Source organism: Drosophila tropicalis, unplaced genomic scaffold (assembly GCF_018151085.1).
Source record: "Drosophila tropicalis isolate 14030-0801.00 unplaced genomic scaffold, ASM1815108v1 contig_845, whole genome shotgun sequence".
NCBI lineage: Eukaryota > Metazoa > Arthropoda > Insecta > Diptera > Drosophilidae > Drosophila > Drosophila tropicalis.
The window spans coordinates 8,366,548-8,394,021 of record NW_027173338.1 but is presented as its reverse complement, the minus strand read 5'-3'; the positions used below and the strand labels follow the sequence as shown (position 1 = coordinate 8,394,021).

The 27,474-nt window shown below is 37.6% G+C and overlaps 1 protein-coding gene across 1 annotated transcript; it reads right to left on the bottom strand.

Moving 5' to 3' along the window:
• Window positions 1-20,976: 20,976 nt before the first annotated feature.
• kek1 (kekkon 1) lies at window positions 20,977-26,811 on the bottom strand. Its single transcript, XM_068295195.1, has one exon. The coding sequence runs from the start codon at window positions 25,663-25,665 to the stop codon at window positions 23,086-23,088; it is 2,580 nt and encodes an 859-aa protein (XP_068151296.1). The 5' UTR covers window positions 25,666-26,811; the 3' UTR covers window positions 20,977-23,085.
• Between the last annotated feature and the right edge of the window lie 663 nt (window positions 26,812-27,474).

The following is a 27,474-nucleotide window of genomic DNA, read 5'->3' as shown; positions in this document are numbered from 1 at the left end:
GCAGCTTGTTTCTATCAATCAAAGGACTAGCTGGCCACAAAAGCCGCTGCATACCACACCGCCCCCACCCCCCCTCAAAAAAGGCTCCAAAATTCACATTCCGAAACTCCCTCCTTATGCGCTCGACTTTTGTAGAAGCAAATTTAATGGCAACTGCGGTTTTTATTTTAATTTGCCCAGCGAACTGATCAAAGGCAAAGCAAATGCCTACAAAACCTACAACTAAAATCTGGCTCTTTGCCTCCTCGCTTTTGACACTATATGGTAAATATGTATACAAACGTGCATATTTGTGTGTGTGCGTGTGTGTGTGTGAGTTGGGTAAATACTCGTTTATGTTTGTGTTTGGGTGAGTGCCGCGTTCAGCTTAATGAGTTAGAATTTGGTTATTGGGCATACAAAATTGATTTCAGTATGTTAGCTAATTGAATTAACTGAACTGAACTGAACTCAACTGCGTAAAGCAAAATCTTTTTTCTAATCTAGAACAAAATTTAAGTAAACTTTTCAAGGATAAATATTAAATGAAATCAAAGGAAAGTCATTGACCCCAAAAAAAAATATATGACTGAACTTGAATTCGCTTTCAGACATGCTCGATTAAAATGTTTTGTGTAAGTATAGAAGAAAAGAAGCTTCAGAAATTTAGGAAATAATAAGCTGTATCAAATTATATAATATTTAGTATAAGAGGTCATTTAATGTCCTTATGTTATATGCATATTTATTGATTCAGAGAGCTACAGGTGGAATAAATAGTTTTATAGAGAACTTGTTTTTGAAGAATATTTAGAATGATACAAAAATGTATGTACATAATAGTTAAGACTTGATAAAATAATGAAGATAGATCATTAATCAAATATGAAAATATATTTCAATGTAAATTGAATGAATAAATGATGGACGACTTCAATGTATACACTAAACAATGTATATAAACACTGTGAACGAGTACTATCAATGTATACACTAAACTTCTATAGGAATAAAAGCCAATGGTCTGTCATAACTAGAGCCGGATAGATAACTGATGGGAACTGAACGAAGGACTTTTGTTCTTCATAGTGTAATTCATTTGACAACCTTAATAAAACTTGTTTAAAATTCTGCGGAAATTCAAGTTTTCGATTCGTAGAAACTGATAAAATTGTGTGTGCTAAAAGGTATGAGAGAAATTCATTAAAACTTCATTTGAATTTTTAGGTTAAAACTGATAAAACTTTCGATATGGCCAACATTAATTAAACTTTAATGAATGTCTGGTTATTGACATGCCACGCCCACGCAATCTAACACTTGCCAAGAACCAATAACAAGTAATGGAAAAATGAGAAAGCGAAGAGAGAGAGAGGGAAGGAGTGAGCAAGAGAAGAGTGTCATAAATCCATAACAGCAAAATGTTATGCCATTAGTAACAAGTTTTGTAATGTCTTTCAATTACACTTGACGCTCATAAGTATGCTATGATTAATGTAAAAGGCGCACTTGGAATGCGCCCTCTCATTATCGCTGAAATCTTTTCACAAAAACACACCACGACGACCACCTCCCAATCTTCCTAGGACCCAATCCCAATACCAATGACCATTTATCATAAACGCAATGAGACATCTATGCGCATAGCCAGAGTCGGGAGAAAGAGAGTGAGTGAGCGAACTTTTGAGCTCTTTGGCAAACTTTCAGCTTGGGTTTTTTTCTCTTTTGGGGATTCCATAATTACATACCACACCATGAAGGATCGACAGAATGAACAACTACTAGAAAACATGTTCAATATTGACTGACTAAACGGAATTTCTTATTTTCGACTATTGACATTCATTTCTATCCACTATGTCCTAATTGATGTCAATTTTATGTTTAGTTGCTGAAAATTTCTATATAGCAGCATATTTGATGGATGGCTGTCAGCGTAAAGGTGGAATCCTTTCTTTCTTTGGACTAGATTAGCGGGCAAAGTGCTGGCAAAAAGCAATTTTTACCGTTCACTCAGGACACTTGCTCGCTCTCTTGACGTTAAAAATAGAATACAAAACTCAATCGACAGCAAAGTTAAAGCGACGCAAATCGAATTGAAGCAGGCAACCAAGAAAGCGGCGGATAGCTGGAATGGATGATGATGATGGAAAAAGGGGGTTTAGTAACATCTTAAGCTGCACGCAACGGGGTACCAGATTGGGCTAGTGACTTGGGGGAAAGAAGCTGGTAATATCGTCGACACTTGAGTAAAAGTTGCCAGTTGTTGTGCTTGTCAACTGGTTTGCTTCTGCAAAAGAGAAACGAGAAAAGGAGAAACAGCAGCAGCGGCAGGAACAGCAGCAGAAGCGGTAGCAATTTCTGAATTTATTTTTATCCCAATGGATGCCGCGGAAATCCTTTTCACCAGTCCGCATTGCCAACGCCTTCGCATCAGCTTTTCGTATCGAAGATGTTGAAACGTTTTGCGTGGGTTTCTCTCGGCGGAGTCTCAAAGTTACCACAATTCAACATGTCTCTCTATCTCTCTTTCTCTCTCTCTGTCTATCTAACTCTATCTCCAACTCTGTCTCTATCTGTGCCTCTGCGTCTGTCTGTATGTCATTTCTGTCTGTGATAACAAATGCAGCTTCGTAATCAGCAGCAGACTTGGTTGGCCCTGCAAAAACAATCATTCAATGTTTGACTTAAGTTAATCGCCGTTGGCCCTCTATCGACTATCAACTTCGACTTGGACTATATTGAAAATGGCTCCTTTCTCACATGCCAAGCATGCACACACAAACACACTCACACACACACATTAAGAGCTTTGGGGGTAAACAGAATTGATTGCGTGTATTTTCATTTTGTGCTGGCATTGCCGCCGCAATGCCATTTCATTCATTTTCGGCTTGCTTAGCCTTGACTTGGTCTATGGATATGAAACATTTGAAGTATGCACTTCACTCACAAACATATATCAGGGCTGCAACACACAGAAGAAACATTTACCACTTCACTTTACTTCTATATAGTTTTATCTTTCTTAAATCATTTCATATGTTGCTAACACAGTAAAACTCCTTATAGTGGACTTCTACAATTGCCACCCGGGGATCGCTCAAATGTAAGTCAAGTAAAATCTTGGGACTTTCTCAACAGACTCCCTGACTGAAGGGCCAGATGAACTGGTTTGTAGCCAAATGTCTGAGCTAAAACTCACAAACCAGATACTTATCTTAAAAACTTTTCTTAAGCCAATCTAGATTGACATTGAGATACTTCATATTTACTTTGAATGCTTGAATTCGGCAACACGTAAAGATTTTAATGTGACGTCTACTCATTGTAATACAGAAATTTAACGATATTGAGACCTGAAAACAAACAGAATCAGCAAAAAGATTGTCATAGATCTATTCTAGTTTAATTAATAATAGAATCTTTGATATTTTTAAGAATTAAAGAAAAGCAAATAATCCTTTTTTAATGCCATTAATCAACTTAACAAATAATAACTTAATAACTTTGTAGATTGAGGCAAAACAAGAAACAAACTAAATAGTAATTTTCGTTGTGATTAAGTTAATTATAAACTAATGAATGTTTAGCTAAGATTTTTTAGTTTTTTGTTTACATCTTAAGTCCTAGCAAATTAATAATTTTTATAAAATTCTTGAGTTTTCTGGTATCCCTGACACGCACTAAGCACTTATGTTATATGTACATACATGTGTGTGGGTGTGTATGTGTGTGTGTTTTTCTATGTGTGCGTGTCCTTTTGGCTTAACTTGCAATTTACTCTTGCTCCTTGGTGTGGATGTCTCTGTGTATGTAGCGCTCCTGGTGCTGTCATTTGTTGGCGTTTCCTTCGACCTGCTCGCTTGCAACTTATGCGTGACTCGAGTGCATACTCGAGAGCTCAGAGCTTGCACTAAAAGTGTACGCAGCAGCTAAAACTTTTGCCACTTGAAATAGTTTTTGCAACCCACTTTCGGATCCTTTTCCATCCTTTACTCCAACCATGTCCCTTAGCCTATTTCTCTACGTCTCCGTCGCTCACTCTCTTTCTCTCTTCTTGCCATCCAATTGAGCTATCTCATTCGCCATTCGCTGGTTGACTTTATGCAAATAAATGTTTTTACTCATTTTAATACACATTTTTATGGCACTTTTGCTGGTAATGCGCCGCCTCTCATCGTTCTACTGCCATCATCCCTTCCCCATTCGGCTTACCACCAGCGCCAATCCGCCTCCCTTGCCCATAACTATCCCAATTTGTGTCCTCTCGTCCCTCATCTCGTTAGTGCGTAGTATTTATACAGAAATTGGCTCAATTTGCTCTCGATTTATGCAGAAGATGCTTGAAATGCTTCTCCGCTGCGATTGTTTGCTCGCTCTATATCCATCCAGCCAAACCATTTGATACTTAATTGACTTGCACTACTAGTTTTTTTTATATATATGTATATACATATATTTTTTGCCATTGCCATTGCCATTCGCATTCCCAATCTTTGTCAAACGGATTGGCTTAATGATGGCGAACCATTAGCGATGAGGACGTGAATTGTGTTTCTGCTAAAATAAACAAAATATTTTATACAGATTTATTAACTGATTTAAGACACACATTTTCAATCATTTTTATGCTTAGTTTATTATTATTAAAGAAAAAGGAATTAGGAAATTTTAGTCCTGTTTATTGTTCTGAATTGAAACATCCTTTATCAGAAGTGTTAAATTGACATTAAATTCATTTACATCTATTTGATATTCAAGCTAGAAAATCTTAAGAGAGGAAAGGGATTGATTTCAAAAAGGTTTATTAAAAATTTCAAAGTTTATATTCTGTCTAGAAATACATCGATTAGGATATTAGGACACATTATCTTAGATGACGAATTCATTGATACTTAAACTGAAAATCAAAGTAAAAAGAAATACAGATAAATAGTCTCAGTTTTATTAAGATTCCTGCTCCACGTTTATGTGTTAGAAGAAGAAGAATAATAAATACCAAATCTCTTTTGTTTCCATTTTTGTAAAGTTTATAACTAACTATAAACTTGTTAGATATTGAAAAATTATGTGCAATAATCTTCTAACACTTGTTCAAATCATTTTTCTTTCTTGTTTTTTGCATTTGTTGTTCGTGATTTACTTACTATCGTCGCTTGGCATCTCCATTGACAACTGATAATGGTCTCTGGCTTTCTTCCTTATGGGGAACACACACACACACACACAGAGAGCCACATACATACATTCTTACTTTCCACTTTCTGTATACAATATATATTTATATGCGATATTAGTTCTCGTTTCGTTGGCCCTCTTTGGGCACAATGTTGCCATTTTATTGTGCAATTTCTAAAGGGACTGATGGCGGCGAAGGACAACGACAAGTAGACAAGTTTAAGGCGTAGGGGTGCAGGAACGAGTGCGAAGGAATAAAAAGTATTGGCAAAACCTTTTGCCGCTTAGGCAGCCATAGTAAGCGATTTCCGGTGCAGGCCAAAAAGGTGGCGCTGAAGCAATTGAATTGCAAATGTTGTTGGTCGTTGACGTTGTCCTCGTCGTCCTTGCTGTTGTCGTTGTCGTTGCCGTTGCCGTTGCCATACTGACGGAAGCGAGGCCATCAGAGAGCAGCCATTGAATGGCTGCTGACTGCGATTCCTGGTTTGGACTGCGGTTTGCCTGACGCGTTGTTTGCTTTTGTGGTTGCTTCCACTGCCAACCTACCCCACCCCCGGTAGGTTTCAACGCCCACGCCTATAAGCACACTCATTGCCACTACCCCAGACCCCCAAAGGCAATTCAGCCTCCTCTCGCTGCTCTCTGGCAAACCTTTGCCCGTGCAACATAGCTGATTGTTTGTTTGCTTTGCGGCATATTTATTTCAAACGAGCCTGCACTTAGGAGAGAGATCCAAATCCAACTTTCAGATTCACATCCCAGTTACTCGACTTGGAGCGGCTAATGCAAAATTCAAGCGAAATGCGCTGCAAATGAGAGAAGAAACTGGGAGTAAAATTCACGCCAAAATGGTTTCCGGCACGGAAGCGGAAGCCAAATGCCGACAATGTGGCCAGGAGTGAGAGATGGATGGTTGGCTGGCTGGTTGGCTGACTGACTGACTGCTTGGCTAAGGCGGAGGTTCGTTGACTCGGGGCGTTCTCCTTATTTATGTTTACCAGCCGCAGTCGAAAGGATTGCCTAATTTAATTAGTTGACGAAAGTCAAAAAAAAAAAAAAACGACGGAACCCAAAAACCATGGCATAGAGACGAGGAGCTGGAAAGCCTTTCATTATGTTCTTATGCTGCTTTCTTCTTTGCTTTCGCTCACGCTCGGCTTGGCCAAATGATTTACTCGGCCTAAACCGAAGCCCTTGCCAGCGTCAGAGCCAGAGCCAGAGCCAGAGCCAAAGCCATGCTGAAACTGGCAGCTAGACGTCAACGTCAACGTGTACGTCGACGTCGACGTTTTGCCTGTCATGTTTGTGACACACACTTCAGTCTTCAGTCTACATAGTCTACACAGTTTTTGCAGTCAGGTGCCAGTCCAACAACCAGTTGTCGTGGTTTTTAGCCTGCTACATGCGAGACGCCGCCACCGCCAACGTCTCGTAGTCCTGTGCCGTGTCCTTGTCAGAAGGCTTTCTGCCTTCCGCTGTCAACCCGGTTGGTGCCCGTTCGAGCACTGCATAAAAACGCTGAAGCTGTCAAAGATGGCGAAGCGGAATTTTCTGTGCGGCACTTGTGATAAAAATCCTTTTGATTAGACGAACAGAAGCGTAGACGAGAAGAAGAGGCCAAAGCTTGAGAAATTAAATTGTGCTCACCTGGCAGACGCCACAGTCGCCTCACTCACAATCTCCGTTACTCCACAAACTACTTATGTATGTATGTGTGTTGTTGCCTCTGCCTTTTTGGACTTACTGAAAGCCTTCCACCATGTTGCTGCATTTCTGCTGCGTTTACAGCTTCTGATAAATTTCCTTATTTTATGCTTCGTTTTTTAATTTATTTCTCATTTCGTTTTTTTTTTTTATTCTCTTTTTGTAAATCTCATTTTTTTCGATTTGAACGCCTGCGGCATTTCCTTCATCGAGGCAGAGAGCAAGCAGAAGGATGCCAAGAACACGCACAGACAGACAGAGAGCGAGAGAGAGAGACAGAGTGAGAGAGAGGGCATATCGTGTACTCTTGTAATTACAGTTGTGTCTCCGGGGTAAGCCAGAGTTGAAGCTAAAAGCACGGAGGCAACTCTGGTTGTTGGCTTCTTTTTTGGCATCTTTTTAAGAAAGTAAAAAAAAATATAATAATTTCGCCTTTAATGCAATAATAACAATACAGATTTTGCATATATGTATATGTATGTGTGTACGTATGTGTGTATGTGTGTGTGGGTGAGTCTGTTTAGTAAACGAGCTTCTGATTGCAACAGATTTTCCCCCTCTCTCTGTCTCATATTTTTTTTTCTGTTTTTGTGTAACGTCTGGGACTTGTTCTTATCGCGTTTTGCATTTGACGTTGTCTTTGGCTGGCCTCGTCCTCTTCTGACTGCTTCTCATCTTCTGTCTGCCAGCCTTTGATAATGAAAAAAAATTGGGATTTATACTTTGTGATTGCCAGTTTCGATGTGCATAAGAGTCGGAGTCGGTGGAGTTTTTGAAGCTTTTCGGATCTCGTTGAGGGGGGCTTATTCCTTTGAGTATTCTGTGTGCGAGTGTTTAATGTTATTAACTATTTATAACTTGTGATTACCTACATTGACAGACAGTTCTTGTGGCCTTAAATTGCATCAAGCTTGACGTTTATTTTCAAAATGTTCCTTTCTTACAGAAAGGATTTCTTCATTTCGATCAACACATTGTACAGAAACATACAACTTCCGAAAGATTTTCGAGATCAGCATCTTCTCGAAAATGTTATCATTTAACGCCACAGACTTCCATCTTCTTCTAGTCGACTTCAGTTAATTAACCTACCTTTTTTAACTAATCGTAGAATTGTGCTTAGTGTAACTTTTCTTTATAAACTTTTGAATGGTGAGATGGATTTCTTTGCATGAACTTTTTCGTATACTATTTAGTGACCACAACAGACTTCGCCCCGTTATCGGCTCGGAAACATGGTTTCCGGTTATATATACTGCGCTTTTGTCCTTCTTCGCTCGTAAATATTTGTAGTCATCTTTACTTTAACCTATCCTGTTTATTTTAAAACTGACTTTACTTAGGGTCATTCGTAACAGGTCCGGGCCTGGTGTCATTTCGTACTGAGCGTTCTATCAGATACCAAATTAAGATTTGAAATTGATTTGCATAAGTTTTCTCGATATACATATAAGAAGATAAATAATTTACCATGTGCCAAAAACATGGTTTTCCTTAAATGTTTAAAAGAAAGAATTCTCTGCATAACTTAGGGGGCAAGTTTCCCCCCAGTTTCCTGTTGCAACTAATTTTTGTGTTGCCATTATTGATTTCCAAGCATTACATTTCCCTTATGATACTCATTTCGGTTCTAATTAAACATAAAATTTACTTTCCCCTCCCGTTAATTTTAAGAAACAAAAATGTTTAGAGTCATTTTTTATAATTTTGTAGAGTTTTATGTTGCTTTTTTGTTTGGTTCTTGGTATTTTCCTTCACTTCCTGTGAATGCTTTGGTTATATTTTTGTTGCTGTTGTCGTTGCTGATGTTGTTGCTGCTGTTCATCACTGCCCCTGGGGCGAGATGTTGTCGTGTGGCTGTGTGTCCTGACATTGTGCTGGTTGGCTGTGCTCCTCATCGTTAGGACGCCTCCCTCTCGCTGTTTGTGTGTGTGTGTCTGTCTCTCTCTCTCTAGCTCTTGCTATCTCGCGGAGTGCTTCTCCCAGCAGGCACATCATCACACTTTCTGCTTTTTGCCTTTTTATTATGACAGCGAAAAAAACAAAGCGAACATACACAAAATAAAAAAAAAAAAAAGAAAGAATAAACGAAAGAAAATTTAATAATGCCATCAACAATAAATCTATTTGTTGTTATTGTTCTTAGACAATGCAGAACAGGGGCAGCAACAGCCCAGGCCCAGGCCCAGCAGCAACATCTGTCTCGTATCCTTTTGCTGATCCTTTACCCATTTTAATGGATTCGGGTTGCCCGTCTTTTGGTCGGGTTGCCGGGCACAACGGCTGGCTGAGGTGTGGAGAGGGGGGTCGGTTCGGCTTAAATAAATCTGCGGCTATTTTCATTTTTACCTACTTTTTTAATTGCATTTTGATGACGTCTTAATTTTTATTTCAGTTGCTGCTGCTGCCTCCGCGAATAGCCAACCAACTTTCTACCAAAACGAAAAATCCAATTTCACTTTGGGTCCCCTCCCCTAACCGCCCTACAGGCGTCCGTTTGGGCAACCATTTTATGCGCTTAATCTGCTGTTGCCATTTTTTTTTTTTTTTTTGCCCATTCTATCCAACATACTAGAACTCTTGCTCCTCTGCTTGTCCTCTCAGTCTTACGGGTACCTTCGTTCCTCCCCCCATGCCCCCCCGTTCGGGCTCTTAATACTTCTTTAACCGGCAGTACATTAAAACTCCGTGGCCGTTACAATTTCGCTCTTTTGCTCTACCCCTCTCTCTCTCTCACTCTCTCTGTCTCACTTTCTCGGTTGCTGTATTGTTGTTTTTGTGTGCGGCAATTTTTGGCATTTGCTGCGGGCAATAAGGGACAACAACAACAACAAAACACTACCACCAGCCACAACAACAACAACAAAAACAATAACACGACCAGCAGCAGCAACAACAACAACATCAAAAGTCAGTGGCAACATTGTTGTTGTTGTTTTAATGTCGCGTGATAAGCGATTTATGGCGAAGCTCTCTCTTGAATTGGTACTTCAGTTTTTGGCGTTTCGCTTGACTGACTGTCTGCAGCCCCTGCCCCGCCCCGCCCACCTCTCACCACATAGATGGGAGGCGGCGAACTGTTGGCTGGAGACATGGTGAAGGCGGTTAAATCGGACTGACTTAATTCTATTTAATGGCATGCCATGGTTATAAACTGTAAATGGTTTAATTGTTGAGGCACACACACACACACACAAACAAAAAACACCAAAAAAAACAAAAATGGGAACAAAGCAACAGACAATAAAACCGAAATGCGACTTCTTTTCCATATTTCAATCCAACCTCTTCACGGCAAATACGACAAAATAGAATTTGGCAATCGCAACGAAAAGAGTTGACAATTGATTTGTGTTAGGTAATATATATATAGTACAGTAAAAACTCTCTCTTAACGGACACCTCTCTTCATTATTTAATGGTATCTTGATTCCATTTACCCCCAAAAGGATGGCCTTAAGAGAGTTGCCTAATTTTTTGGAAAGGAAAATTGTTGTAAGGATATACAGAAACAAATAATTTTGCTATTTACCTAGAAATAAGTAATATTTACTTTCTAAATATTCCATAAAAAGTAATGGAAAAAAGAAACAGTGATGTTTCAAATGAAGTTGTGAGTTATTACCAAGTCTTCATGAGTTTTTTGCAATGGTGAAAACATTTTAAACATTTTAAGTATGGACCTAAATAAATTTTTAAAAATATACTCCAAAAACACAAGAGTTCACAAAAACATTTGAAAAAATAAAACTTTAAGCTCAATTTGTTGAAGTTTTAGTATTATAAAGTGACATTTTGGAAAAGGACTTAACAAAAAAGGTCCTTTCATTTTGAGTTAGTAAAAAGCAATTTCTTTCGCTTTAAAGCAGAAAAGCAGATTTAAAAATTATTAAGCATAAATACCTTCAAAACAACTTTTTATACATTCCGAATTAATTTTTAATTGACAATTTCAATTTGAATTAACAATTAACAAATGTGACAGGAGTTCACAAATACTTGAAAGTAAACAAACAACTATGTTAATCGAAAAACGAAACTTGACCTCGAGCTAGTTACCAAATTCACTAACACATACATATCCAAAGGTCATTCACCCCATACACATTAAGTAAGCATTTATTTACATGGAAATTTGGTAAAGTTTGTTTTAAGATTTTTGGTTGTATTTAAATGTGTAATTGAATTGCATTTATCTTAAATTAGCTATCGACAAGTTTGATGGCAAATCTTACATCAACTTTTCAAAGTGAAATTAAGGGTATTAGGTAGACCCTTACATTTAAAGACCCGTTAAATGTAAATGCACTTTTGACTTTTGTAGGAAATTTCCTTGTTAAATGAAACGTTAATAGACGCTTGTGAGCGATAAAAAGGAAGCAAAAAGAAGAAACAATCAAAAGGAAAGAAAAGAAATGCAGACGATGACAAGGACGAGAACTCATGAGTCAGTGTGGGTGTAGATGTATGTGTGGGCCTTACTCGTGGACACTTGTCCAGACCAAAAATAAATACAATACAATTTATATATATTTTATACATAAACATACATATATATATATATACAATATCTAGGCATATATATATAATAAATAATGTGGTGGCCCACGCAGCAGCTGAGCTTGGAAATGGAGCAACCTTGTGGCAAATCATAAAAATTGTGGCTGCTGTCGGTGGCTGGTGTCGTCCTTGTTGCTATGTGGCCAGGATCTAGTGGCCCTAGCCCCGTTTGGTCAGCCTCGCTTTATTTTGGGCTATAATTAATTGTTTCTGCTTACCTGACATTTCTTCCAGTTATTGCTGTTGCTGTTGTTGTTGTTGCGGCTTACCTTTAAAGCTTTTTTCATGGTGGGGGGTAGAAGACGTAGAGATTCGCCCTGTTTAGCCCTCTCTGACGGCTGTCTGATGATGAAGGAGGCCAATAATGGAATTCCACTTTAAGTTTAACTTTATGTCGACATGAAAGCAAAAGTTTTCACAACTTGTTGAGACGTTGTTGCTGTTTTTTGCCCCTGCATTGATGAAGGCTTATTACATCTTGTTTGTGTGTGTGTGTGTGTGTGTGTGTGTGTATATGTTTGGTGTAGATTACGCCTTAAAGCTGGCAATTAAAAGTTTTAAACCGCTACCGAGAGTTGTAATCGATATGCTTGATGAAGAGGTCGAAAAGAAATGAAAGTCAAAATTATATGTCTTAACCCTTTCTGTTTATTGATTCCGGGTTTTCACTGAATCTTTAATTTCCCACAAAGAACCATGACGAACCTAAACTTTCTTGTTTTTTTTTTTCATTTTTTGCCATTGACCCTCACCTTTGTTTGATATTGACATATGTATGACAGTAAAACGAACACGTGGACTTCACTTTGAAACCGTTTCCCCCTCCGATTATTTCCCTGCATATTGCGTGTGCCGCTTTTATTGAATTTTTAAGATTTATCGATTTTATGCTCACATACATATATATTGAGAGAGTTACCTGTACTCACCTGTACTCACACACACACTCGTATAGAGAGCTTTGAACTCTCGACAGCGACAGCAGCTGCTATATGAGTATGAGTGTTATAGTCAATGTAAAACACAAACCATAAAAAAAGCAGAGATGGAGAAACCCAACGACTATGGGTACCATAAATTAAAGGCCTTAATAATGATGAATGTTTGTGGGTTTGTTGGCGGTAGGGTAGGCTATGTATGAGGTTTGAGGCAGTACGGGAAGCTAACAGATCGAAAGAGATGGCAAGACAAGGCAGATTTTTAAAGGGAATCCTATTCCTCCTCTCTCTGTCTCTCTCTCTCCCCCTTTGGTTCTTATTCTAGCAAAAGTTATGAGCCACCTATGGCATCTATGATGTATTTACCTACCAGAAATGACTGTTAAAGTTTATGACGTAGACGTCGGAAACGTGTAGATGGGCGTGTAGCTTCTGTGCCTGGAAGGTGTGACTTTTAGTCCATCAATCGAATAGTTACGTTCTCTCTTAACTCATGACGTATAATTTAATTTACCGCAAATGCATAAAGTTAAATTTAGATATTAAATGTCGTAATTTTTGAACTTTGACAGTTTGAGGTCACTAAAAAATATTTATAGCATACCCAAGGTGGGTAAATTAAAACTGTCAATGGAATTTGGCTTAAGAATATGGTAAAATAGTGATTGTCAGTCCAACAAAAATAAAATTAAGTAAAAAAGTAAATAAAATTCCAATGAAATTTATAGAATTAATCCTTGATAAATAAACAGATTAAAATGATGTTCATTTAATATTGAAGAAATTTATTCCATTTTATTGTAAAACATTTTTTGCTAATGTTATTTGAAGTTAAGTACTCTAATAGTTATGAGAGACCAGCACGGCAAGCAAAAGGAGCCAACAAATTTTTACTTTTAAGGCTAAGATTTCAGGAATCATTCAAGTTTTTTTTTACCACTTCAAATGATTTGTTAGTGAATGAATGATTTGTCAGGATTTGATGGGTTCAAAGTGCCTTCTCGACAAATGTGTTAATTTTATTGACTAGATATATTTTTAATATCGAGTTCAACATTAATCAAATCGAAGAGCGAGCAATTCAATAGAAATATTGAAATAAGGAACATAGCTGATATCAAAGATAAGGACGATCTTAAAGATATATTTAAGATTATGATGGAGACTTTAATATATGTGAATATACATATGCCTAAAAGCTTCAATTCGGTTATTAAAAGCAGGATATTAGATTTTGCATTTGATCAAATAAATCGTTATAACTGTCTGCTTCTAACAAACTCTAAAAAAAAGGCTAATGGAATGTAATTAATACTAACTGGATTCTCGATATCAACTGGAAATTAATTTGAACAAAAATCATTCGATTCCGTGCAATAATTCATTCGATTATTATTGAGTTGATCTATTTTATCATATTTGATGACAGACAGAATGAACAAATGGAGGCTCTATAGGTTATATAATAACTAATAACTACATTCAATTATGCACATCAATTTCAATTAATATCTCTCTTTCCGACTTTCCCGAATATACGTATATACAGTTGCACTTTCATTTTGCCATTAACGCGGCATATTTGTATTTATCACTAGAGAACGAAATATTATTTTCGTATTTTTTTTTCGTTCGGTCGATTTCTCTCTGTGAAATATGAAGATAATTATGAACGAAATTGTCCAACAGATGCACAAGATAGAGATATGTAGGTAGGCCAGTAGAAAAAGAGAGGGGAAGGTGCGGAGTGGGTTAAATAGAGAGTGATTGAGTGAGAGGCTCTCACGCATGTCGTTGATGAGGTGTGACATGAGTGAAAGTTGCACATTATGAATTATTAACCCCTTAATGCCAATGGCCAGCAGAGTGTATACTAACTATTTACTGTATGTACCTAGGTATCTCTTCCGCATGTGATGTGGAGAGAGACAGTGAAGTGGGCTAGGGGGCATGGTAAGTGCCTTTGCTTTTTGACAAATTGACTAAATATTTGAGCTGGCGTTGAAATTAATAACAATCGATACGTCATAAATGTTTACCACGCACACTACCAATCAGGCACGCAAAAACAAAAATTACCTATCGACCTTTGTAGGCGAATCGTTGACACCCTATTGAGTATACTCCTCAATACAATTAAAGATCAATCAGATCTAAGATCAGATCTTAGAAGAACAAAACATTAATCAACTTGTTGTCTGTTTTAGAGTTCAGTTTGATGGCAATAGTTTAATAGTCCAAACCGCTATCGAAAGAAAACCAAAAATTAAACAATTTGCGAAAAATAAAACTATAACCGGCGATACTTTATAAAAGTTGAAATGCATTTTCGAAGGAAAACCTATCAAAAGGCTTCATACCTCTCTCATTATAATCTAATCAAAAATTGGTCCACACAATTGATGACACTAATATACCCTCTCTTTGGGCCTACCATCACATGTAGGGTATGACAACAGAAGAATGAACTATCTAATGGATTGAGGCAGGCTTTAGGGGGCCCGGTCAAAGGGGCTGGTCGAGCGGTCGGGCAAATGGAAATAAGAATAAGAAATGATGGGAATGGGGTATTATTTAATCACGCTGACAACTTGGGCGTTCAACGTGGCAATGAACACTCAGCGAATCAATAAATAAAACTAACAAGGAAACAAATCGAAACGAATTGAAACGAATTGGAATCACCTAAAATATATACGCTGCTAATTATCTGCCATATAGATATGCCAGAGATATATGATTACTTACACGAAAAGAAGAAGAAAAAAAAAGTCTACCTATCAATGTCGTAAGCTTTAAGTCAAATTGCTTCTTTAACAATTCGCTGGTATCTTTTTGGCTTTAAGGTAACATCTTATGGCAATTTGATTTGCATGGAAATGTAATCATTGTTATTGTTGTTGTTGCTATTCCTTTGAGAGGCGTGGTTGGGCAGGTGACTATGTCTGCCACCCTAACAAAAAAAAAAAAAAAAAATAGGGAAAAAGGACGAGAAAAAACAACAACAATGCATTCACAATGTATTTTGTATTGAATTTTTAATGAGCTCATGCTTCGACTAGAAGCACAATGAGACCGAGAAGAATGAGACAGATTGAGAGAGAGAGTGAGATAAACAAATATATATATATCTTGATGTGTTTGTTTCCCTATCCCTGACAACATTTCGTGGCATCCTCCGCTCCTGATTATTTGTTGGCAATTTCGTAGAAATTGACAAAACGCCAAAAACGAAGAAACATTTTGTAATTTTATCTAAATTTTATTAGATGTCTATAGGCTGATAGAAACGAAACCGAAACAAGCCTGTAAATATGTATGTATATCTACAATGATTAAAGATGTAATAAAAATTCGTATATCTAATGAATTATCTGGAATTTGGTTTCCTTTGTGTTGCAAAAACAAGTTCAAAGAAATCGAGAGACCATCGATTTCAATTGATTCACACTTTAGCTTCAGCAATCAATTTAAAGTTGTATACATGTTGTCTCTAGAAGATCTATTCAACTGTTTTTTGAAAACTCAGGGCTTAGGATACAAAGACCCTGATTTATCCCTGTTTATTATTTCTGACGTTTCATTGGAGATATAAACTATCCTTCATTGAGAGCTGAGTGCAAAGTGCACTCCCAGTTATTCCGTGAGACTACAAAAGCAAAACTCACCGAACGTATTACATAAACCTTTACTGTAATGCAATGTAAACTATTTGCCGCAAGATTGCAATCTTATTATCGTCGGTAGAAAGGCCATGTAGTAAGCTGGCAAAGTGTTTACTCAGCCCCTTACTTACAGGGCACTTTGGTCTTGTTCAAATTGATTGGCCGTGAAGCGTTGTTCAATGAAAGTAACAAGAGGTGCAGTGGAAGACCTCACTGAAATTCACTTCACATAAATTAAAGTTCAATAAATTAATCGTTTAGATCTTTTAGTAACTTTTACGTATCCTTGCTCCATTTTGTAGCATACTTTTTGGGGCGCTTAAACGTTTCTTGCTTCACTTTACTTATTTTCTGTATTTGATGGCAATAAACCAAAAAATGCTAATAAAAAGCAACAGATAGAGAAAAGAAATATTTGCGATTTGCATAATGTGACCCATTCCGATAAAGTACATACACACACACACGCACGCACCCACATACACGCTCTTAGTTTGATAGGCAGAACCACGTAATAGACAATATAATTTACATTAAATTGCTGATCAATATAAATGTATCTATCTGGGCATTAGTTTAATTTGTATCTGTGTGTTCGTGCACACACACACACACAAGAGCACATACCAAATTTTGACTAGCCACAACTGGCATATAGAATTTTGCATAATTTCTCATACTGATTTGGTATAGATTTTCTTCTTTTTTTTTGGTTTTTACGCTTTATGCTCCATAAATTATGCTGAAAAATTGCAAAAATTTTTGTCGGTCGGCCCCAAAAGCACAAAGTAATTGGGTTTATGCATTTTGTTGTTGCCACGCACATATTTTTGGTTTAGGCGTCAAATTTTGGTGTCCATCTGTGTGTGTGTGTCTGTGTTACGAGCAACAAAATTATCATTTGGGCGCCATTCTATTTTGCATTTGCCTGGTGATTAATGTTTGATGTGCAGTAATTAAATAGGAATGCACATTGGAAGCCATGTGGGGAAAGAGAAAGAGATAGAGATAGAAAAGGGATGGAACCAAATCGAGAGGGAGAGAGCGTATGTAGATATTTGCATTTTTGGTAGCCTCTTTTGTTTGCTTGTCTATTTGGTTTATGTTTATGCAATTTCAATTTTTGGTACGCAATAAAAACCGATTTGTTTTAATTACTAACGCACATGGCATTTAATTATTTTTATTGATTAAATAAAACAATTAAGTTTATGTAAATTAATGTTGATGACAGCCAGGAAAACGAAAAAAAAGACACACACAGACAAACAACGACAGCAACATATAAACGGGCATATATAGAGTAGACTTACTTAAGTAGATGGGCTGGGTTTGGTTGGGGGCGTGTTTTTTTCGGAGGGTTGGAGAAAGTCAAGTTAATGGAATAGCTGAGCAGCAACAGCAAAAGCAACAGTAACAGCAACAGCGACTCTTTCTGCTTAGTGAAATAATTTAAGGCCGAGCATAGAAAATTAATGAGGCCATTAAATCCTGGAGACGCTAAAGAGACAGTGCCACACACACATACAGAAAAATACACACACCAATGTAGAGTCCTGTCTTTGACAGGCAGGAGGACAACTCTTTGTTAAATTCTCTGTGTTTACGACTCACCAATATGTATGTGTGTGCGTGTGTGCCGACTGTTTGCCATCCGTATATGTATCAGTAGTTGTTTATGTGTGTGCGTGCATTTGTATATGCTTTATCATACCCTAACAGTAAGTTGAAGTTGGTCAAGTGACAGTTTTGACCACAAACAAAGCAGTCTAAGAAGGAAAATGACAAAGAAATTTCTTAAAATCGTTTACATTTTCAAAATTTTCTTAGCAAAATCGTTTAACTAAATTTAAATGCATTTGCTAAAGAGAGCCAATGAAAACTAAATGCTCAAATTACCTTCAATTAAGTCAAAGAATACAAAATAGTTTTAATACAAAGACTCCTGCTGTGTTTCGAAATGCATGACAGGATATTAAGGAATAAACTCAAAGGAATTTGCATACCAATGAGAGTTAACTTTGTTTCTTATAAAACTTGATTTGTGGTTAAAATTATTTCTCTTTTAAGAACGGTCAACTAAGCACCTTAAATAGGTAATCATTTTCCAACCCACTGAAACTTTAATATATAGAGAGTGTATGTTGAAGTCGTTTCGATAATCATTCCATTAAACTGAAACTTTCTCAACTTGCCTGCTCTTTATTTAACTTGCGGCCGCTTTTGACTCAGCCAAGCAAAACAACAAAAAAAAGCAAAAAAATAAAAGAGATGGAAAAGAGAGCCTTTAATATTATACTCAACGCTGTAGGGTTCTGACCAAGTGTATGTCTGTGTGTGTGTATGTTGGATTGTGTGTGCACACCTTTCTCAAGCAGCTTGTCTCCTTGTGTGCTGTTGCTCCTGAGCTCCTGACTCGGTTCACATCCATCAGATGATGTTGCCTACTATTGAATTGATGTACTGACTAAAAAAGGCCGCCCCAAAAATAAACTGCCGTTTTGAACAATATTTACGGTCTCTGGTCTCAGCTCAGCTTGTTGTCTGTTAGCTTAGGTGCGAGTGTTTTGTATTGTGTGGTTTATATTTTGTTCTTGCTGCTTTTTCTGGTGCGTATATACAGATATATACATAGGTATATATATATTTTTGTGCCTTTTTATAAATTTCTCATATGTTGGCCAAAGTCGTTAAACAGCCGCAATGTATGCAACATAAAAGTGCGATGACGAGGACGACATAGCACCTGACAGTGTTTTCTGCTGGCGAAGGAGGCTTCATTAGAGATCAGTTTTTTGGGCAAGTTTTTGTTGTTGTTTTTTTTTTTGAGGGGGTGCTGGGCACAATGGGATAACGGACACGGGACATGGGACACGTTTTGCATTTTGTATATTTGCATAGGCGGCACAACGGCACGTATACGTAATAAAGTTGAACAAATAAAATTCACTTTCCTTCTTAGCCAAAGGAAAAGTTCTAATTTTTTTCGTTTTGTTTTCTGTTGTTTTTGTTTCTGCGTTGCTTTGTTTTGTTTAGCTTTTGTTGGGCTTCAGTTGCAACCTAAATTTCATTTGAGGCACCAAAAACTTGTTTAGTTGGCAAACTTTGCGAGTCGTCAATAAGGCCAACCATCCAATGGTAGATGGTAGTGGGTTGAGGATAGGCATGAAGAGTGCCATGGAGCAGTAGACAGCAGTTTACCATAGCCACACGCCATGATATAATCTCGTGCCGGGCCGCCGTATTTATTACGCGTTCTCCTACTTTACCCTAGGCATCTCCCTCAAGCCCCCCCTGGCAGACCAAAATCTGCTTCCCCTTATGCTCATCATTTGACTCCCACAAGAACTCCCAACTTTTGCTTACAATACAGTTTACACACACGCATAGACACCGTGTACATACATACATACATATATGATGGCCGTATAGAGGAGTTTGTCTGTATGCATCAGCTCGAAAAGGTTACCTAGGTTAGTAATGCCATCAGAGCAGTTTGTTCAATGGAGTCTCTTAGATATTTCATCAATTATGTCCCAATTATTCGAGTTATGGGCATCATTATCTGTTTTTGGCATTGTCCTCAATTGTTTTGCATTGAAATAAATTTGAAATTGTTTGAACAAAGGCCACAAATTATGAGAGCATGCTATAAGGATTCAAAGGACTAATTTGAGAAAATGCAGTAAAAAAACAAAATAAAAAACTTATGATTTAAAAATTTCTTCTATGAATTATCTGATATAACTAAAAAGTTGTCGATCCTTGTTTCTTTATATAATTTGTAGTAAATTTTAAAAGAAGATGAACGAATTTTCTTACATATATGCTTAAATATGGAATATATAGCTTGCCTCATTTCTTTTTGATTGATATAAAACGACAAATAATTATTCTACATGTCCTTTTAAGATTACAAGAAGATGACTATGACTAAGTGACTATAACATGGCATGAATATATTGCTCTAGGTCTCTTTACTATCTGTTTAGTCACACAATCTAAGACTCTAAGACTTAAATAGACGTTTATAATCTTTACATAACTAGAATTCCAAAAAAATTGTTACAAATATATATTTAGTTGGATCGAACTAACAATAAGATATACTTTCCCTGCTTTAGTTTACCCAAGTCATATAGTTGATTGACTTTTGAATTTTGTGGTGTGAAAACTAATTTGTTTAGGGTATTTGGCGTGTCGTTACTGAACTTAATGTTAATTTGGGGCTTTCACGCGATTACGCATATCGATTTATATGTCTGCTGCTAACTATTAGCTGGTATCTGCAGGTGTATGTATGTATTTTGTTCCCAAATCGAACATATGTAGACACGGTCTATGTAAGTTTGTATCTGTGGTGTGAATATTGGATTTAAATGCATAATTGGCGATTAGAGACGATTGGCCTTAATGTGTCGAAGCAAACTCGCTGCTGCATCGATGGGTTTAGCTTTAACCCATTGTCTGTCGCTGGTTCTTTGCTAGCCAACTAATTGGGTCAGCATTTGCTTTACCTCTGCTTGCTTACCTCATTCTGGTCATTGTAGTTACCTACCTGCCTGGCGCTTTTGTTGCTCCACCTTCAAAATATAACAATAATAATGCATGGATATTATTTTTGTTTATATATATGTTATATATATTTCTCATTTTGTTTTGTTCATCTCTCAGTTGCTTTTCATGCATTCAATGCGTTCGCCCTTTGTCTAAGCGCTGATCTCTTTCTCTCTGTCTTTCATTTACATTTATCCATTCATTCATTCATACATGGTAAGTACACATCTATATACTATATTTAGTTATATATATATAATATAATATGTAACTATATATATATATATTTTACAATTACATAATACATAATGTCAACTTAAATGTTAGGGTTTGCTTTTCCTTGCCATTCATTATTTCTAACTTGCCAACTTCTCTTTCCAATCTTTGTTACCTTCTTCGTCTCATTTGTTTTTGTGTGTGTTTCTTTTTAATGCCTCGCTCATTTAGATGCAAAGAAAAAAGTCTTTGGTTTACCTTAAAAATATAATTTTGTTTTATGTTTTTTACGTTTGAATTTTCGTTTTTTTTTTTTTGCTGTTTTCTTGTCATTTTTTGGGGGGCTTAAATGTTAAGGCTTAGAACATACAGGCAATTAATATGTTTTTGTTGGTTGTTTTTTTCGGTTACTTTTTAAATTGTTACAGGATCTGGAGTACATGTGATGCAGGTGTGTGTGTATTTGTTTCTCTCTCTGTGTGTGTGTGTGTGTGTACTTTGAGTACAATTTACATTTGTTTGTTGATTTACGTATGAATTTTATGAATATGTTTTAGATTTTCCATTTACATATTTTTCATTTTTCTCTTAATTTTCTTGCTTTTTGTGAATTTTTACTTTTTCATTTGTCAAGGGTACGAGGAAGAGGGAAAATATCAAATTGAACAGGGATTTTAATTTTATTTTTCTTCTTAATATTTCTGTGTGGTTTTTTGTTTCTTGTTATAATGGTTAGCTAAAGTCTATGATGAAATTTACATTTTTCACTTGGTTTGGCAACAAATCAACTCTTCTGACTGGCTATGAAATTTCAATTTCCTATTTCGAAATTCAAAAAATGTAGGGTTTTAAATGAATTTCTCAAATTTTTAAAATTTAAATAAACTAACAAAAATCCAACAAATCCATGTTTAAACTATTCTTTAAATAAAAGTATTTCCAAAAGTTGTTCAACTCTTACTAAAAAGCATAGTTTTAAATTCTTTTTCTCTGAACTTTTAGACTGAAGAAGCAAAAAAAAAAAAATGTTTCAAATAGGTCAATTTTGAAGTTAAATCACTAAAAAGTTTCAATTATTTTCAATTAACTTTTGTCTGGTTCTTTTCTTTTTACGCTGAACTTGATATGTAGATTACAACATTTTATCAAAGGGAAAAACTTTGAAGGTTTCAAAAAGAAAAAGAAATGCTAGTAAAAAGTTATTTTTTGATGGTTTAAAATTGTAGTTATTAAAATTATATATAAACTATATGGATTTCACTTTGAACGCTCAGCTCATGTCATCCCTGACCTCAATAAAATGTTGTAGATAAATGTTATACAAAAGTTTCTCGAAATTTCAACTTTTCAAAAAGGCAAATAGTTGGCAGCCAAGTTGTTGAATGTATTGCTAATGGTTAGTTATACTATTTATGGGGAGTTGCATTTTTAGACTTTACCCAGTTTAAGTATGTTCATATGAAGCCAGAAAGTAGGCAACAAATTTACCACTTGCCTACTTACACATTTTCGCAAGGGTGGTGTGGGGGGGGGGGAGGGGACGGGTCAACAAAGATTTAGTTTTTGAACTTTTGAAACACACTCACACACACATATAGAAATATATGCATATATATATATATATATATATAGTTAATTGTTACATTTACATTGATGAATTTGGTTTTTGTTTTTGTTTCGTTTAAAGTTATCTTTTGTTTTGTTTAAGATATGCGGGGAGTTGAGAGTTTTTTTCATTTGTTGCATTTTGCCTTTTAAGTTTCCATTTAAATATATTTGTTTTTTGTGGTTTTATATACATTTCTTTTTTATTTGTTACTTAGTTAATTAGTTGAGTAAGTCATTAGTATACTTTAGTGTAGTGCATTTAATTTAAAGTTTTTCATATTTTTCAGTTTCTCCTTTTCTTTTGTTCTTTTTCATTGCAATTATTATCGTTTTCTTATCTTTTGTTTTTGTTTTTTGTTTTGTTTTGTCAGACACTATCACAAACAATCGCCTTTCATTCGCCTAGGATTGAGAGCTATCTATATATGTATGTATGTATATGTTTATATATGTAAGTATGTATCTATGTATATGTATTCATAATATGTATTAGTATTTAGGGATTTTGTTTGTCTTTAGTTTAGTTTTTGTTTTATTTTTTAGTTTAGTCAGTTCTTGGTTGTTGTTGTTGTTGATGTTGTTCTTGGTTGTTGCTTAGACATCGGTGCCACAGCCCTCTTGATAGCCCTCGTCGGGCGAATTGCGACTGCTGCTGATTAGGGCTCGTTTCAGGGCCGTTACGGGGGGGTAGAACGGGCACGCCCCCCCTTTTGCCATACCCTTATCGTCTTGGCATTGATGGGCTGGCCATTGGGCAATATTGAGCAGGAACTGGTTGCTGGTGTTGGCGATGACCGAGAGCTACCGCCACTGCCTCCGCCATCGTGTAGGCGTGGCAAGGTGCGACTACTGAAATGTGGACTACCACTGCCACTGCCAGTGCTGGGTGAGTGACTATTGCTGGTGGTGCTGGTATTGGTCAAAGTGGATGTCAATTGCTGCTGCAGCTGTTGTAGCGGATGCATTTGCAGCTGATGATTATGCTGATGCTCGGCCCCCGGAACCAAGGGAAGGCCATAGTCATTGGGATAGCCGGAGGAGCCAGCCGAAAGATTTGTCGTGGCTGTTGAAGCAGTAGATGCCCCTCCACCACCTCCTCCCACTCCTTGCTGCAGGGCCGCATTGCAATGAGCACGTGGAAATGTTTTGCTAAAGTAGTCCGTGGCCCCAGAGCGTTCGTGGAGATCATACAATTGATTCGTCGATGACTCTATAATGGGTGTCTTGTCGGTGTAACGTTTCATGAAGAGATCATCTGCTGAACTGGTTGCCCCTACCGCAACGGAAGCCTGATGCTCCCACAGACCCGATGGATAGAGTGAATCACAGCCATTGGCTCGACTGTATTCCCCACTGCCGCTTCCAAGCTCTGTAGCTGGTATGGCTAGTTTGAGATCCGCAAATGTGTCATTGATTAGATCCGGATTATTGCCGTTCCCGGTCGATGCAGTCGGTGAGATGAAACAAGAGGCCGTTGACAGGACACTTCCAGCATTGTCATAACCCTGCGTGGAGTAGGGTAAGTCGGTGAGTCGTGGTGGTTTCTGTACAGGATTAGCCGAACGTTGTATTGGATCGCCAGCTAGGTGAGCTGTTCTGTTGCCAGTGTTGCTGCTCTTACGCTCCAAAGTGCCGCCACCTTGAACAAGGCCACCCTCTAGGCAATTAGCCACCGCTCCATTGGCTATGACCACACTATGATTAATACTGCCATTTCCCGTGGCCGGTTGAGTCTTGTTCACAATGGAGTTCTGATGATTAACCGAAGTAATGACCTCCATGTGATTGGGTGTCTTGCTGTCCACATAGGGTTGTCGCTTCACTCGCAGCAACAGGCACATGATCACCCCCAAGGCAAAGACAATGAGAGCAACCAGAGCTGCACTCAATCCCACAATCTGGCCACTGCCCAGAGATGCCATGCCAGCAGCACGCATGCTCACATGCAAGGTGAAATTAGCCTCGGCACTGCCAGCTCGGTTCTCGGCCACACAGTAAAACTCACTGGAGTCGGTCTCTTGGGCATTCGTGAGGACTAAACGTGAACGCTTCTCAAATTTTCCACTACCCTCCAGTTGCTCAAACATATGGACTCGCTGGTAGGCACTAAATGCTGAATTATTACTCAACGGGCGGCCATTCCAATACCAGTTGATCTGGGCGGCGGGGACAGCCCGCGCGCGGCATGTAATCGATGCGTTCTCCCCCATGGATGTCTCCACATAATGCGAAATGGGCAACATTTCCGGACGACAGGCGAAATCATCCTCACTCAAATCGGCGAAACTGCGATCAATTATTCTTTCCGGCCCCCCAGAGCACAATGGGGCAACCGGATATGGAATATTCCTTTGCATTAGCCAAATTTTGGCATCCCTTAAACGGCAATCACAAAGCCAGGGATTATCATGCAATTCAATGCCATGCAAACGACTTAATGTCTCAATGGTTTTGGGCAACAGTTCACTCAACTTGTTGCCATTCAGACGCAACAAAGTCAATCCCTGCAATCCGCTGAAAGCCTGAGCCGACACCATTTGTATATCGCAATGTGAGAGATCCAATTTATGCAGCGATGGCGTACTACCAAATGCCTGGGCCTCGATTTTATGTATATGATTCGAGGCCAAAGTCAGCTCCCTCAGCGATGAGATATAACTCAATGCCAGACTGGGCACAGTGACGAGAAGATTATGTGATAAATCCAATTCCACTAGATTCGTTAGACCCTTGAATGTCTCTCGCTCGATTTCACCAATTTTGCAATTACGTAAATATAACTTTTGCAAATTCAATAGATTAGCTCGCACAAATTGCTCATTCGACAGGGTTTGCAATTTATTGCCCGACATATCCAATACCTGGGTGGAGGGATCAATATGTTCGGGTATCTGGATGAGATGACGTTCAATGCATTCAACAGTCTGTTTGCCTCCTTTCCATTTGCAGGCGCAAACCGTTTGGCATGTCGATAATTGCTGCAACGGATGATCCACATCGGAATTGGAGTTGCCATAATGTGGAGCTGTGATATAACCATCATCGGTCATCGGTTGGCTATCGGCTATGGAGTACACTTCATTCTGTTGCGATTTATGTGACGATGACAATGATGATGATGAGGAGGGGCCATGACCACCACCTCCTCCTCCACCCGAGTTGGCATAAAGATTGAGTTGATTATACCGATTGCCTAAGACACTTCTCGAGTGCAAATGAATTAGGCCTAGGATTACCCAACACAGTTTGATATGCATTTTCCTTCTATTTATATGTATGTTTCGGTTGTTTAAGTCTTTTTCTGTTTTGTTTTGTTTTGTTTGTTAATAGTTGTATTTATTATTAGATATGGACACTTCCTTGTGGTGTATTCGTGGAGGGGGGTGTGGATAGTGTTGGTGTGTCTGATAAGAGGGGGCGGGGGAGTTTTTTTAAGCGGAAAATTGATTAATTGCCGCCTGGGCTTCGGTTTTTTTTCTTTGCAAAGCAAATTTTCATGTTTTGGCGTAATTAGCGTCCTTCTGACCTAATGTTATTTATAGAGGAGGTCTTCCGGGCGGCAGTGTGTATACGGTGTGTCCTGGGGGTGTGAGTTGTGGGTTTGCCCCGACCGACCAGATGATAATCGTTTTTCTTTTTTTGCTTTTTTACGCAACTTTTGTGCGAAAGACTTTATTCATACCATTCTACACGTATATATGTACGATTGTATATGGTATGTGGGTATTATATATTATATATGTACATATATTTTTTCCTTTTATTTTTCTTTTCTTTCTTGGTTTCTTTATTTTTGTGTTTTTTTTTTTTTTTTTTTTTTGGCTGAGGTTAGCGCGTTTTGCCACGCAAAGCTTTAATTTTCATCGCGTTTTGTCGTTACGTCTTTTACTTTTGGCCAAAAAAAATATATATATATGTATGAATTTCTTGCACACATACAAACAAACGAACACACACACCGTTTATATTTCTATGTGTATATGTATGTACATAATTCCTTTCACGACTCCGAATCTTTCGTTTTTTCTTTCTTTACGTCTTTCCGTCTTTCCGTCCGGCCTCGTGGCCTAGTGCAATCACAACAACACTCACAATATATAGCACAAAAATTTCCTACACACACGAATTACGGCTAACAGCGAGGCGAGGGTTAGTTGTTGCGTGCGAGGGTTGTCTCACAATAAGCATTCGCATTCGTTTCACTTGAAATGCAATCTCTGCATCACTTTCATCATGACCATCATCATTATCATCATTTGCTTCATCATCATAATCATTATCATTTTACATTTCACACACAATCAGCACCAAAACTTTGTTGTTGTATATGTTGATTTGACGTTAACTTGGCTCATAGCTCCCGGACACAACCCAACCGCTCGGCAGCGTATATCGACTTTGACTGAGCTTGAGCGTTCACTTGGCATTAAAGTCCAGCGCACAAGCCAGAGTAAAAGCCGAACACACAGACACGAAGCATGGCTGGTTGCTTCGTTGCGTTGTTGCTCGTGAAGTTCGTAAGCACCAAGAGAGCAAACAATATTGACTGAGGGCGAGAGAGACAGTGTGTGTGTGTGTGTGTGTGTGTGAGCTAGTGAGAATCCTGTGTGGTCCTTTGGCAATCTATTCAAAAATTGTGTGTTGCCTTAACCGTTTCATCTAGCAACATGTTGCTAAGGGAATGTTTTTGATTTTGTTTTTGTCAAGCCAATTGAAGTTAGTTTCAAGTTTTTTATGCAAGTTTCTAATAACTTAATGAAATCTGTTATATACTTAGTCTAACATTATTAAACAATATCAATTATTAAACAATAAAATATAAAAAAACAATGCTTTCTTAAACTTAAAACTACTTAAGACTAGAGTCTTGTGTATAGCCAATAAATAACACAAATAATACGAAAAATCTAAAAATTAACAGAGTAAAATTTAAATGTAAGGCAACCAATTGCAGGAACATATTTGTAAAAATGAATGAAATGAATAAATTATATGTCACTCGAAATACTTAATAATTCATCGTTCTGTTTCTTACTTATTCTGATTCTTATCACAGAATTACAGCA

Coding starts and splice junctions, on each gene's coding strand:
- kek1 (XM_068295195.1), bottom strand. CDS start 25,665: ATGCATATCAAACTGTGTTGGGTAATCCTAGGCCTAATTCATTTGCAC.